This window comes from Hylobates moloch, unplaced genomic scaffold (genome assembly GCF_009828535.3).
Source record: "Hylobates moloch isolate HMO894 unplaced genomic scaffold, HMol_V3 SCAFFOLD_11, whole genome shotgun sequence".
Taxonomy (NCBI): domain Eukaryota; kingdom Metazoa; phylum Chordata; class Mammalia; order Primates; family Hylobatidae; genus Hylobates; species Hylobates moloch.
In genome coordinates this window covers 55741784-55757842 of record NW_026652286.1, presented here as the reverse complement: position 1 = coordinate 55757842, position 16059 = coordinate 55741784, and the positions used below count along the sequence as shown (strand labels likewise).

Here is a 16059-nt window from a genome sequence, read left to right as displayed (position 1 = left end):
AGTGTGGAAAAATCTAAAATAAAACAAATTTTTTAGAAAAATCTGTTCCCCAGATCTTGCTAGTTTTGCATACATAGTGGTTATACTCTAAGGAAATTCTTAGAATGAAATCAAAGGGGAATACACAGACAGGTAGTGAAATCTGCTTCTCTGGGAAAGTCATATGCTGTATGTGTGGGGTGGTGATTTTTGAAAATGGGATATACAGCAGGATGTGGACAATATAGGAGTGGTGGCAAATGTTCACCTCTTAATGATGACAGCTAGTTTCTAAGGTCTAGTTCATCATTTTGATTCTGATTCCACCTCCCTCTGCTGCCACTCATACATATTACAGTGCATTGGCCTTAACAAATGCTTAGCAAATGCTTTTTAGTGGGGGCAGCATAATACAGAAAGCAAGAATTGTAATTCAGAGATAAGTGCCATGATGAGGTAAGCTCGGCATTGCATGGAAGCAAAAAGATTTGTCGTGTTGTTTATATGACTTTTATCTATCCATACACACACATATGCATAGATTTTTTAATTTACTGCATTTTAAGCATGTATTCAGGTGATTGCATTAACCTCTTCATCCAGTTGCAGTGGTGGTCCAATATTTCATTGAGTGGAGGAATCACCGCCTACTATGGGTGGACATTTGTTACCATTTTTTCCCATTATAAAAGAAACAGTTCTACAGGCTGATACATCTGAGATGATTTGTTTACAGTAAAAAATGCTTCATTTAGAAATATAGCCATGTTTCTCTTTATTATTTTACTTTTTTTAGTAATTTTAAAAATTTGATTGTAATGGGAAGGGAAAAAAATCTCAACTAGGTAGTAAACTGCCTTTCTCATCTTCTATTATCACCTTCTAACATCTGATGGTCTCCAAGAAAAGAAGCAGATCTCAGTTTTGGGGATCTACAGGCCACCCCTGTAACCTCCAAGAAGCAGCAAGAACTAACTTTAGTGTGTTGCCAAAGCAGTGAGAGTGTGGACTGTGATCCAGGGAATCATCCCGGGAGTTGATATCAAGTGATGATGGGTTCTCAGAGCAAGAGTGAACATTTGAAACCATAAATCCTAAATCTGTGCTGCCAGAGATTCCTAACAATGTCCTCTTTTGTGCTTTCCTCCAGAGCCATGTTCGACTATGACAAGAGCAAGGACAGTGGGCTGCCAAGTCAAGGACTTAGTTTTAAATATGGAGATATTCTCCACGTTATCAATGCCTCTGATGATGAGTGGTGGCAAGCCAGGAGAGTCATGCTGGAGGGAGACAGTGAGGAGATGGGGGTCATCCCCAGCAAACGGAGGTAAGAATGCCTTTTGTACTAGAATATTTGCTTTTCAGCTATCCAGGGAGTGGAGATGAGGGAAGAAAAAGGTGGGAGAAACTCTTCACAAAATTAACTTTATTTAAATGGGATAGTCAATCTGCAGGAAAATTGTCAGTGGTGACAGGTGACATGAATTAAAAATCCTCTTCCTCCTGTATTAGGGTTTTACCAAAATTGGTGACTGTGACAAGAAATAAAGGAAGAAAGAGGATCAGCTTACACTGTGTTCCTAAAACTTTTACCAGTGTGTGCATGTGCAAACTTGTGCTTATCAGCTCATATGCTGACTTACAAATTCAGTCCATTTATTTCCAGAGTTTCAACATTTACCAATGAATGTTATAGAAAGGCCAAGTCGAAGGCAAATGAAGTAGGCAATTTACTAGGCTAAGGTCCTGGCTATGTAATATCTCCAAATATTAGTAGAAAAAAATGGAAAACCTTCACCTCAAATTCAGATGCTTGGGATATGAGCTGTCAAACATCTGGTGAGGTCTAAGGACTGGGTTTACAATTTTTTTTCTTTTTTTTACTGTTTTCTTTACTCTTGTTTCCCACCTCACAACTTCCAGTAGCCACCCAGATTTTTAGTTCTGTGTGTTTCCTAAATCAAGAGTACCATGCTTTCTCTTCCAAGCATTTCTTCAGCTCTGCTTTTGAGAAGCAGAAATGTGCTTCAGAACAGCCAACTCCTTAATCTGTCCCAGTGGATCCATCACCAGACAGGAACTTTCCTTCTCACAAATGTCCCTTTGGCACCAAGATGTCCAAGAAACAGAAATTGGCTGTATCCCAGAGACTAGATATAGTACAAAATCAGTCAGGAATGATGCTTAATAAAAGCAGGCGCTAGCTTTTCTCAAGCTGCCAATTTCTCAATGGGCTTTGATCCTCATCTCCAAACACCCAAAATGCCTGTGTATAATATTCCCAGTGAAGCTGGGCATTCAAGTGCTACTACACATCAAGTGATTGAGCTAGTACAAACCATAGTGGGGAGATGGAACTTAAACCTCAGAATAACTCTGTGGGATATTTGTGCTCCCAAGACAACTGATCCTCTCTTCTCTCTGCCTGTGGTCGCACAGCCTGGGGAAGAATGGGACATGGAAAGCAGAGGGCTCACTGGTCCTCAGCTGTTCTCTTACCTTTAGCCAGGAGGAGTCACAGTGAAGGTGCCGAAATTCCAGGGAGCCTCTCTCTCCCCCATGCCAGTGCCTATAGATCTCCCACCAGCAGAGTTCTCTGGGTTTCTTTAAGCCTCTTGGCTCCTGGATAATTGCCTGACATTGCTTTGCCAGGGCATTCTGACTGCATAATGGCTGTGTGTGTTTTCTGAAAGGTTATATGTTTAAAGCATTGACTCAGCACTGGCTTGTTTATATTCTGGGTCTCTCCATTTCCATTTACTTCAAATAAAATGTCAAGACAACGTGCATTTTGGTTTGCTTTAATTATTTTGAGCAGTCTAAAGAGCTGTTCTCTAGAAGAGGGAGCCATCTTGTTGAATTATGGCCCCGAAGATAGTAATGGGCTGGAGGAAGGAAAGCTATGCGGAAATAGATGTCAGCTCATTTTAAAGAAATCCTCTCACTAGTTGGAGCTGCCTAAAGATGGCATGGACTACCTGGGAAAATAGAAAAGGGATTCAAACTTTGGATACAGGAGTTGAACTATACAATTTTCTGACTCTTTCCAACCCTGAGGTTCTGTGATTCTAACCAATCTTATCAAGTCATTTGTTTGTTCAATTAGCTCATTATTTTTCTCCAGAGGAACATTCTCAATGCTATTCCTCCTGAATAATTTTCCACCTGCTGGTAATCATTCTTGAATTAGCTATTTCTCTCTTATTTTGGAAGAGAACCATCTTAACAACCAGAGTATAGCTGACCTGGAAAATGAGTTTGATTAGTGACTGCAAGGCTGATATTTATTTACATTCTACTTTTTATGAAGGGTGCAGTAGCTCCACCTCATATATATAATATATATATTATATATATATATATGTAATTTATAACTAAATAAATTTCTGCCAAATTTTCTTTTTAGGATTTTAATTATTTTCAAAATAGTTACTTTTATTCCTTTAAGTATTTGTAAAAGTAATACCTTTTATTGTAGAAAGGTGGGAACATTTAGAAAAACATAAAATAAAAATCACTTATAATTCTACCCCACAAAGAGTACCCATGTACTTATTTTAATGTAATTTAAAATGTACATTTATTAGGTTGATGTTATTTTTCAATCGTTAATTTCTTTCTAGCCTGTTTCCTGAGTATAATTTACCTAGTAGTGCTGATCTGGAAAATTTTTTAAATCTTATAATGGATAACATCAGTGTATGACTTTATACCCTTTACAAAAATGTTTCTCTATTGATAATGTCATTTGATCATCCCAAATGAAACCATGAGATGAAGAGTATGAATATTATCACCTTCCCCCTCCTTTTTTCTGAAGATGGTGAATAAATTTTATTTAACAAAACATTCCTATTGCACACTAGACACTGTTGTAAGCCCTTTACAATTATTAATTTATTTAAACCTCATTAGAACCCTATGAGTAAGTTGCTGTTATTATCCTTATTTTACAAATGAGGAGATTGAGGCACAGAGAGGTTCATTAATGTGCCTGAAATTGCCCGTGTAGTAAGTGGCAGAACTGGAATTTGAATCCAGGCTACAGAATTGTACTTAAGACATATGCAATCTTGCCCCCTACAGATACAAAAATAAGAGCTGGCAAAATTTAATTCAGCAAGCATTGCTTGGGCAGCATGTGAGTGCCATGTACTATTGTTGGTTCACTACCTAGAGCCCATCACTTGTGGGACCAACACGTAACTGTGGCACAGCTACTCTGTGATTAGGGCAATGAGGGCTATATTTGTAAAGGCCAGGAAAGTGAAACGGCAGCAGACAGAGAGTGAATTCCATCTGATAACAGCACTGATCATGTATTGCACCAGGTGCTTTCAAATACATGATTTTAATTTAATCTTCACGAAAACCTCATAAGGAAACTGAGGATCAGAGAAGTCGAGTAACTTACCCAAAAATACACAGCCAGCCACTGACCAAACACCAGTCTCTTTGATAGCAAAGCCAGATGGCTTTACACTACACCAGGAACACACTACCCTAGGAGCATATGCCAAGTAAGGAAATAGAAAGTCAGATAATTCAAGTAGCTTGTCAAAATTACAGTGGCAGCAGAGGGCTAAGCCTGGATTCAGACACATGCTTTTCTGATGTCTCTATGAGCAACTGCAAAGGTTTGGGGCTCTTGTTGGCCCTACAGCTCTCAAGTCTGGTGGCAGGGTCTCTTAAGAGGGAAAAATGGAAGTCCATGTCTTGCTCCCACCTGGCATAAAGGGACTGACTTGGCAGTGAGCACCTGAAGTAGGGTACCTGTATTACTTCCTTTTTACAAGTAAGGAAATTGGGACCAGTAATGAGAAGTGATATCATGGGCAGCATTATCATAATCATCTTTGTAGCAACCTATTGTATAGTGAGTTCTTACTATAGATCAGACATTGTGCTAAACAATTTTCTTGTATTATCTCATTTAACATTCATTAAAAATTTTTGAAGTCTGCACTACTAATTGTATCAACACAAAATCTGAAATCCTAAGAGGTTGAGGACCATCCTAAGTTATAGACCTAGTAAGTGGAAGAGGCAGAATTCAAACCGAGGCTTGTGTGACTTTAAAATCTGGGCTCTTAGCATAGAATCACTTTTCTGAGATTACATAGTGTGTTAAGAGGCCAAACTGGGTTTTGTTCCATGGTCTCTTCTTTTTTTTTTTTTTTTTTTTGAGATGGAGTCTCACTTTTGTTGCCCAGGCTGGAGTACAATCCCAACTCACTGCAACCTCCACCTCTCGGGTTCAAGCTATTCTCCTGCCTCAGCCTCCTGAGTAGCTGGGATTACAGACGCCTGCCACCATGCCCGGCTAATTTTTGTATTTTTAGGAGAGACGAGATTTTGCCATATTGGCCAGACTGGTCTCGAACTCTTGACCTCTGGTGATCCGCCCGCCTCGGCCTCCCAAAATGCTGGGATTACAGGCATAAGCCACCGCGCCTGGCTGTCCCATGCTCTCTCAAAGAGACTATTCATTATTCCCTAGTGACTGGTCACTTGGGCTCTCAGATGGCAGCATATGGCTGGCATTATATAAGAGTTTACTCACCTAGCTTTCACAGCAAGCCTGTGGCCACTAATGTGGGTGACATTCTAATTCTCTCTCCAACAGGACCTGTGGAGCATAGAGATAGGAACTCCCAGGGACAAGTGATGTTCCCACTGTCCAGTGCTCCAAGCCTGACCCAATTATGGGTTTGGCCAGAACCTAAAAATGCCAGATGGGGGAGAAGGAGACAGTTGGGCTTATTAAAGCATGGCCATTTGGTGCTCTCTGGAGATGTGAAATGTCAGAACTGATTGTTCAAATTTTGCCATTCCATTTATGTTTTTGGTATTTTGGTCAGTGATGAGACTTGGACAGGGAGGATTATTTCTGCTCAAACAGTCTAATTAATTGCTTGAGTCTAAGTGTGAGTGGGGAAGTAAGGCAATTGTTGTCATTGAGATTTGGTCTGTCTCTTCAGGTGGTCCACAATTTCTTTAGGTGAAAGCCTTTGGACCTTAATATTTACTAGCCAAAGAAGTCTTACTCAGTAAAACAATAAGAAAAAGTGATGCTAAACTTTTACCTAGATTCTTACCAAGAAAGTAAGATGTGAAATGGCAAATCACTTTTTATGGGAAAAACTAGTTGTTCAGCAATTCACTTAAACTCCCTTACCTAATTGTTTTCACAATTAGGTAAAGAACTAGTAGCCCCCTTGAGAGTTCATTTATTTACTCATTCAACAAAGGCTCATTAAGCATCTACGTACCCAGCTCATGTCAAGCCCTGGATTATAGATATTATAGGTGAAGTGCTTAGCACAGTTTCTAACACTTGGTGTACATTCCAATAATAGCTGTTTTCCATTTTTCAAAATTTGAGCTTTTGTTGCCAGAAAAAAAAAAAAAACACCACATTATTTAGAGCCCTCTTTTCCAGACTTAACGCTCATTTCAACAGTAAACCATTCACATGCATCCCAGAAAGAGCTAGGAGAGAGGAAAGGGCTGAGGCAGATGAGGAAGATAAGCCACAGACATAGCCTCCCTCTCAAGGAAAGAGGTTTGCAGAGAACCCCAAGAGGCAGTAATGCAAGCCTCTGTGATGGGAATGCACTATTAGGGTTGCTGATGTGCTGAGGAGACAGATCAACTCAAATAGGGATTTAACTAAGCAGATTTCCATGTTTAAAGTAAATTTATTCTGAATTTTGAGGTCAACTTCTTGTGGTATGCTACTAACTCGATTGTATTCTTAAATTTGGTTGTGGTTTATTTAATAATTAATAATATTCATAGCATTCAGGACATTAGGGAGATGGGGATGCAAGGGTACATTGGTTATCATTTGTGAAAACCTCAGCCCAGACTTCTAAGGAGATGTGTGTGCCTTCAAACTGTGGAAACTGCATCCAAAAATCTCACGTTTGTTGAGAATTTGGATAATGCAGGCTTGGGAGGTACCTGAATGCTGTTTCCCAAATTGAGTGGCTTTGGACAGACACTGAAGTTAGCTGTCAGAGAATGTATGTTCAGGCTCTGTTTCTACCACTTTCTGGTCTGGCAAGCTTCAAGTCTCAGTTTCTTTGGTCATAAAATGAGATTGGTAATACCTAAATCCTTACGTTGTTGTGGGGACCAAATGAGATGATGTAAATGTGAAGGAACTTTATTAATAATTATATGTTGCAACTTCAGCAGCCACTTATATTATTATTATTATTATTTTATTATTATACTTTAGGTTTTAGGGTACATGTGCACAATGTGTAGGTTTGTTACATATGTGTCCATGTGCCGTGTTGGTTTGCTGCACCCATTAACTCGTCATTTAGCATTAGGTATATCTCCTAATACTATCCCTCCCTCTCCCTCCAACCCACAACAGTCCCCGGAGTGTGATGTTCCCCTTCCTGTGTCCATGAGTTCTCATTGTTCAATTCCCACCTATGAGTGAGAACATGCGGTGTTTGGTTTTTTGTCCTTGCGATAGTTTACTGAGAATGATGTTTTCCAGTTTCATCCATGTCCCTACAAAGGACATGAACTCATCATTTTTTATGGCTGCATAGTATTCCATGGTGTATATGTGCCACATTTTCTTAATCCAGTCTATCGTTGTTGGACATTTGGGTTGGTTCCAAGTCTTTGCTATTGTGAATAGTGCCACAACTTTCAACCTAAATAGGAAGCAAAGCTTTTCAACTTCCTTCATGAGTGAACTGGAAGTATGTGACCTCCATATGGCTTCAATTTCTTTTTTTACTTTCTCTATTACCTGTTTGAAGATTAACAATAAACTATAGCAAATGGTAGGTGAGTGTATGTGTGTGTGTGTAATTTGTGTGTGTCTGTGTGTGTGTCTGGCTGACTTAATATTCTTTGCAACCTTTTTAAAATTTAAGGGATGAACCATTAAAATCTTCCTAACAGAGACATTTCTCAAGAAAATTGAAAAGGATAAACATAGAAATGGGGTTGGGGTGCAGGGCAGGGGACAGTATTAGAATGCTCTGTCCAAACAGTTCTGAGAGTTGAATACTGAGTTCCTCCTAACATTGTGTATGTTTGGAACCTGTGTGAGTTCTGTGGGTTTATGCAGAATTTATCTGCATACCCTAATCAAATAACCATGTATTCTCTGCATACTACCATCATTTTGGTATCAGTGAATGATGCCAAAGCATTGACTATAGCCCAGTTAATGCAAAGAAGCCGAAATAAAGTTAGGGCTGTAACAACAGTTTTAGAGGAATACAAAGAGATGAATTTAAATTATCATTTGCACTTGGATTAAAATCGAGAAAAGGTGATGAAGTGATGAAGCTCAAAGGAGGCATTTTATCAGTGAGCATTTTCCACTTGGCAGCTCATCTTATCTGGAATCTATCTTGCTTTCTCCCCAACTGTTGTATGCCTGGTGCAAGTAGACACTCTTGGTGGAACACATTGTTTTACTTATTATTTATTTATATTTATTTATTTATTGGGGAGACGAAGTCTCGCTCTGTCGCCCAGGCTAGAGTGCAATGGCATGATCTAGGTTCACTGCAACCTCCACCTCCCAGGTTCAAGTGACTCTCCTGCCTCAGCCTCCCGAGTAGCTGGGATTCCAGGTGTCCGCCAACACACCCGGTTAATTTTTGTTTTTGTATTTTTAGTAGAAACAGGGTTTCACCCTGTTGGCCAGGCGGGTCTCGAACTCCTGACCTCAGGTGATCCACACCTGCCTCAGCCTCCCAAAGTGTTGGGATTACAGGCATGAGCCACCGCACCCGGCCTCACATTGTTTTAATATATTACGTTAGATTTGAAAAATTTTGTTCAGCTGTTTCCACTAGGATATTCTACTCTCACACTGAAATAAATATATTCTGCGATTCCATTCTGTAACTATAGAAACCCTGATCTTCACTGTGTTTCAGTTGGGAACACAAAAGAGCTCTCAGTTAGAAAGGAGTATGCTGTTAATTATTGATCTATGAATAGCTTAGACTTCACAAACCACTAAGTTTCTGTAGGTTCGGGTTTTTTCTTTCTCTTTTTTCCCCCACATCTTTGAATTTAAAGCTAGCAATATTTAAACAAGAAGTCATGTTAAAACAATGCAATGAATATTATTTTTGTTGGACAATTATTTATTGAGGACTTGCTATAAAACACCATCAAGTGATAAGTGGGCTTGTACCTTAAGGTACATACAACCCTGTATATGCAGTGCAAATGTAAGTAAACACAAGGAAATCAAGAGGTAATGCTGACATGGAGACTGTTCCAGTTAGAAAGGAGCAATCATTTCTAACTGGAGGGTCTCAGAAGAATCAGGGAAATATTTAGATTATTTTCCCCTTTTTCAACCCTGGCCTTCAAAGAGGCATGAGTCCAACCAATTTTATTTTCCTAATATTTCTCAAGCCTTTCCCTCTTCTCCACCCCACTATCATTTCTCATTATTTCTCGCCTGGACTATGGCAACAGCTTCTAAATAGGCCCCCAGCTTCCTTATGCTCCTTCCCTCCTTCAGTCTATCTTCCACTTCGACCAGGGTTGTTTATTTAAAACCTGATCTGATTTTATCACTTCACTGCTTTATATCCTCTAAGAACTTATGATGATTCCCAAGGAAAAAACTCAAGTCCTTAATGTGGATGGATACCCATTATAAGGAGTCTGTCACCTCGCTAGCCCTATCACCCTATCCTATATATCCCCTATGTACCCTGTACTAGAATCTTTCTGCAATCTTGTAGCTCACTCATATCTTCAGGTTGAGGCATGTGTTGTTCCTTCTGTGAAAAATCCCCCTGAAATTTCCCTACTGACAAACTCTTTCTAATCCTTCAATCTCAGATAAATTGACATTTCCTCCAAGAAGCCCATCCTAATGCTTTCTACTCCTCCTTTGCACCCTCCCAATGAGATAGGTGCTCCCACATTGATATCAGCCATCTTGTTCTACAGCATTTTCTGTGTTTGTTTATACCACTGTTCTTGCCAAAAGAACAGTGCTAAGAATTCATTGCAGTCATGCTTTTAGAATATTTTTTCTTTGTTCCCCAGCTCCTTGCTTGATACATGGTAGGCAGTCAATAAGTGTTTAATGAATAAATGAAGTAGCAGGAAAACAATGAATCTGCAGAGATGACAGAGGGACATTGGGGAAAAGGAAAAGCTCAGATTATATATAACATGTTTCGTTAAAAAGTGAAGCTAAATACACTAGCGTTCTTAAGAGGAAGAGAAGGAAAAACAAAGAAGAAAAGGGGAGGAGAGAAGAGGAGAGGGGAGGTAAAGCTTGTTTAGTCTCCAGTATAGGTGTTCATCTTTATGGACTGAGATTTCTTGAAATAGATTTTGATTTAATTATTTAAGCATTTAAATAATATTATTTTTTCTACCTCTCTGTTGCTTACAAATACCATGACATGACTCTCAGTATATGTATCGGAGTAATTTCAAGGGACATGTTAGAAACTTAGAGACTTTGTACCAAGATTTTTTATATGGAACAAAGGAAGAGAAATATTTTAGAACACATTTTATTTGAGCTGCAAGGATAGGAGGAAAAAATGTTCTTCACTTAATATGGAACTTAGTCATAAATGCCTTGTCATGTGAGAGACTCTTTATTCTCAATTTGCTTTAGGGTGGAAAGAAAGGAACGTGCCCGATTGAAGACAGTGAAGTTTAATGCCAAACCTGGAGTGATTGATTCGAAAGGGGTAGGTACAAAATGATGGAAACATCAAGTTCTCTCAGTTGCCATGGATTTAACTATAATTACCACACTTAGGCTTTCAGTAGCAAACAAATTATGAAGGTACCAGACAGTAGAGCACTGTTACAAATATATTGCTGAAGTTAATAATGTCATTTCTGATGAAATGGATTTATGGTAAATATATTTAAACACTGGGAGTAAAGCTGCAAGTGGTTAGCAGAGCAATGTGTTGACGAAGGTGATGTAATGACTACAATGAAGAAGAACAAGATAGTTTAGGTGGTTTTTGTTTAAGTTTTTTCCTTTTAAATTAATGTTCTAAAAGGATGGATTTTATAAAAAGTATCTGCTCATCAGAAAACATATCTAGTCTGTTTCACATTATGAAGCTAAGACAGTAGTCATAGAAACATGGATTATCTAGTGAATACATGGATTGTTGTGACAGACATAGAAAAGAATAACTAAAATTTAGCCATCAAAATTAGAATATTTACTCACATATACATATGTATGTGTTTTTAAAATAACAGCTTTCTAAGATAAAATTTGCATACAATGTAACTCACCCACTTAAAAAATACAATCCAGTGGTTTTTGGTGTACTTAGAATTATTCAACCATCACCACAATCAATTTTAGAGCATTTCATCACTCCATAAAGAAACCCTATATGCATTGACAGTCACCTCCCATTTCCCCATCCTCCCACCCCAACACAGGCAACCACTAATCTACTTTTTGTCCCTATGGATTTGCCTATCTTGGCTATTTTATATAAATGAAATTATACACCATGTGGTCTTTTGGGGCTGCTTTTTTCATTTACATTATGTTTTCAGGACGCATTTGTGTTGTAGAATGTGTAAGTACTTCATTTCTTCTTATTGCCAAATAATATTCCATTGTATGGATATGCCACATTTAATCTGTTCATTTATCAGTTGATGGACATTTCAATTGTTTTCAATTTTTAGTTATTATGGATAATGCTGCTATGAGCATTTGTGTACAAACTTTTCTGTGACATATGTTTTTATTTCCATTGGCTGCACGCCTAGGAGTGAGATTGTTGGGTCATATAGTAACTCTATGCTTAACATTTTGAGGAACTGACAGGCTGTTTTCCAAAGTGGTTGCACCATTTTACATTTCCACAACAATGCATGAGGGTCCCAATTTCTCCACATCCTTGTTATTATATGTCTTTCTGATTACAGCCATCTTAGTTGGTATGAAGTGGTATCTCACTGTGGTTTTGATTTTCGTTTCCTTAATGACTGTTGATATTGAGCATATTTTCATGTGCTTATTGGCCATTTGTATATATTATTTGGAGAAACATTTATTGAGATCCTTTGCCCATTTTTAAATTGGGTTGTCTTGTTATTGTTGAGTTGCAGAAGTTCTTTATATAGTTGGGTTATTAATCCTTTATGAGATATATGCTTTGCAATATTTGTCCCACTCTATGGGTTGTCTTCATTTTCTTTACAGTGTTCTTTGTACACAAAATGTTCTAATTTTGGTGAAGTCCAATGTGTGTATTTTTTCTTTTATTTTTGCTTTTGGTGTCATATCTAAGAAACCATTGCCTAATGAAAGTCATGAAGATTTATATCATATTTTCTTCTAAGAGTTTTATAATTTTAGCTCTTACATTTAGGTGGTTGATTCATGTTGATTTAGTATTTGTACGTTGTATGAGTTAGGGTTCTGATTTCATTCTTTTGCATATGAATTGTCTTCTTAATTTCATTTTTGGATTGTTCATTGCAGATGTACATAAATATAATTATTTATATACCAATCTTATATCCTGCAACCTTGCTAAAGCCACAGTTTTTTAGTGAATTCCTCAGGGTTTTCTATATACAAGATACACATGCAAAAAGAGAGAGTTTTGCTTCTTTCCTTCAAATATGGATGCCTTTTTTCCTTGCTTAATTGCAGCAGCTAGAACCTTCAGTATAATGTTAGAAATGGCAACAGCAGACATTTTTATCTTGTTCCTGACATTAACAGAAATGCATTCGGTCTTTTGCCATAAAGTGTGATGTTAGCTGTGGCTTGTACAGCTTTTTAAATCTATTCCTTGAAGAGATAATACTATATCTTACTGCTGTGTTGTAAAATAACTTTCCCACCTTCTCTCTTCCTGTTCTCTTTTTCTTCATATCCTTTCCTTCGCCTTTCTATCCTAACAATTGTAGTTTGTGAATATCATACAGAATCACAAGTTATGGTCAATTGCTGTCACCATGAAAAACAAGTAAAAAAAAAAAAAGCTATCATTTCTCAGGGATTTTGAGGCCTGAATCATAGCACTGCCCCTTCTATTTCTAGAATCATAAGGGAGCCCAGTCATTGACATAATAATTTACCCTCCCCTAAAATATTCAAATAAAATAAAAATTTATTGAAACATAGGATGTCATTCTACATAGAAGTGAGGGTATGTGACATCATGACATAAAGTCCTTTCAAACAAATACTACTTGTATACAAGAGGTAGGATTTTTTTTTCCATGATTCCTGGTGAGAATTTAAGGATAGACCTCCTATTTGTTTGAGATAGATGGATAGATAGATAGACAGACAGACAGATAGAGTTGGATATATGTGAGAGGATTTTTATTGAATACCTACCATGTGCCAGAAACAGGACTAGAACTTTAAAAGGACACAAAGTCTAACATGGGCCCTTTTCCCCAAGAGCTCCTAACATCAGTGAGAGGCCAGATGTCTTTTCAGTAAGGCTGAAATATATATGATGTGCTTTCTAATTATACATGTTAAACACTATTAGGCATTTGCCAATGAATAGTTGTAAATTATAGGACTTGGCTATTGAAAGAAAGGAGTAATCATCTGAGAAGGGAAGCCCTGAATGGAAAATCAGGAAGGTCAATAACCTGGGTTCTGGTTTCAGCTCACTACTAAGTCACTATTGTTCTTTGGGCCTTATTACAAAAATAAAATCTTTAAACTACAGCAGGGATGTCAAACAAGTTTTATCTCCTATGTAGACTAATGGATTGATAGTTTATATCTGGAGTATTGTTTTGAAAAAGGATTCTGAGGCCATAAATGATCTTAGAAGAAAAAAAGAGTGCTATGATTGAGTCATCTCTAGTACAACATTGAGAATTATTCTCTATTTGCAGTTGCTGGATTCAATGATTTTTTAGGGTGCCTTACGTTAGTAACTCTCCATAAGATTTACTCACACATTAATTGGTAATAAATCAAAGTTTTCCAAATCTTTATGAGAAAATACATCAATAAGAAGACTTGTCCAGAAGTAGAAAGCAAAGAACCATTAACAAAAGATAAAAGGCACTGAGGAAAGGAGAGAACAACTATGTGGAGAGTTGGGAAAGCTGGGTCAGGAGATGCCACTCACTTTGAACTAGAGGCAAGGACTACAGGAATAAGTCATTGATGCAGAGGCCTCATTCTCTGGGAGCTTGGGATAAATTCAGCATAAAATGAGGAGGAAAATTGTCTGGAGTGAGAAGGATAATAGGGTGTTTTAAATAACCTTATCATTAGCTGGCATTTTCAGAGCATTGTGAAATGTCCTGAGGAGCCCAGAGTGAAAGCCAAGGTTATTGCCCTGGAGGAGCTTAGATTAAATTAGTATCTGTGAAAGCAGGCTGTGACAAGAGCCTTATTAGTAGTATGTACACGAGCTATAAGAATTTAAATTAAAGGTCACAGGAATGACCAGAGAGCACTTTATAGATGAACTTGGACTTTAATGTGACTGTCAGTGCTTGAGTTACTTTTCCAGAACTCTTCATTGATTGCAATAACACTGAGTGCTGCAAAACACCCGGCAGGCTCAAAAAGAGAAATATAAGCAGGCAAACAATGATAATACAGCATCACTAATGTTTTCCATAAATTTAGGGAATGAACAGTCTTTATTTTAAAAATCAGGAGCCTGAGCCTCAGGAAGATTAACTAGCTTGCCTAAGATCACACAGTTAGTAGGTGCAAGCATCAGGTTGAGATCATTTTGACAACAGAAGCCTGCCCTTTCTATTACTCCACACTATACCTGATTCTGTTGAAGCCAGAGGAAGTAGAGCATTACAAATATGGCTTAGGTAAAAGAGAAGGCTTCAAAGAGGCAATATTTGAATGAGATCTTAAATTTTTAGTAGGAGTTTGCCACATACATAGGAAAAAGCATGAACATGATAGTGGAAATTGCAGACATGTTGGAATAGGGTTAAGCCAGTCAAGGACACCAGTGTGCAAAGGTCATGGTGGGAGTTGTAGCAAATGAGGTTGACAAAGAAGGTCAGAAAGGCCAGAAAGCTTGTATGGAAGACCTGGCTATGAGGTTAGAAGCTTATTGGATTTTGAAAGTATACATGAAGAAATCTGAGGTTCTTCATTTGAAAGTGCCCATCTGCTACTAATGAAATACCCAGGATTTCTATCCACTCTGTGTGCCTTTACAAAGTCTATGTCTACACATGCAAAGAAAAGCGGGCTATTGTGTCAGTAGCCTAGATAAGTCCAACCTATGCAGATCCCTAAACTTCAAACAGCCATCTATTTGGATAGGTCTCCCTAAGACCCATCTCAGTGCCCCAGATAGCAATGCAATCAAGCTCCCCTGGGAATGTCTATTAAGTTTCTAATGAGTCTCTAGTCAAACAAGCCTCTGGTGAAAACTTAAGCACCCCTTAATTTCTTTTATTGTCCTTCTACCTTTTTTTAAATCAATTTCATCATTAACCATCCATTCTGTTACTTATTGAGAGGTTTAGGAAATTGCATAATCTTCAGAATCAAGCTGTTCTGCATTGAAAAATCAGTGACTAGTGATTTAAGCTAAACTTCTTTTTTAAGTCTATAATTTAAGAAAGGGAAATATATGTAAGACAGAGTATGAGAGAGCTATCAGTATCCTTACTGTATGTCAGCAACGTGCAATGTGTGTCTCTTTTATGTTGTAAACCCTTTCTAAAGTAAGGTATGGTATAAATAAATAAATAGTCCTGTTTACTTACGGGACAGAACAGCGATGATAGTTGTTATCTGAAGTAATATGAGTATCCATTATAAAAACCCAGACAGTTTACATACATCTCTCTTTTAAAAAAAAATTGTAGAGACAAGATCTCTCTCTGTTGCCCAGGCTGGTCTCAAACTCTTGGGCTCAAGCAATCCTCCTGCCTTGGCCTCCCAAAGTGCTGGAATCCCACAATGCCTGGCATACATACATCTCTTAATCACCACAAGACTTCAAAGGAAATCATTTATTTCTTCTTTATATATTTAAAGAAACTGAGGCTTAGAGAGATGAAGAAAAATACTTTTTTTGTATTGATTCCAAA

General features: G+C 37.8%; 1 protein-coding gene across 21 annotated transcripts in view; it reads left to right on the top strand.

Annotated features, from left to right (window-relative positions):
- Positions 1 to 16059, top strand: part of DLG2 (discs large MAGUK scaffold protein 2) — a 2210459-nt gene that overhangs the window by 2112336 nt on the left and 82064 nt on the right. For all 21 annotated transcript variants that reach the window (XM_032167965.2, XM_032167963.2, XM_032167975.2 and 18 more), the window contains 2 exons: positions 1130 to 1306; positions 10628 to 10703. In XM_032167965.2, coding sequence (XP_032023856.1) covers positions 1130 to 1306; positions 10628 to 10703 — 253 coding nt within the window. The remainder of the gene's footprint in view (positions 1 to 1129; positions 1307 to 10627; positions 10704 to 16059) is intronic.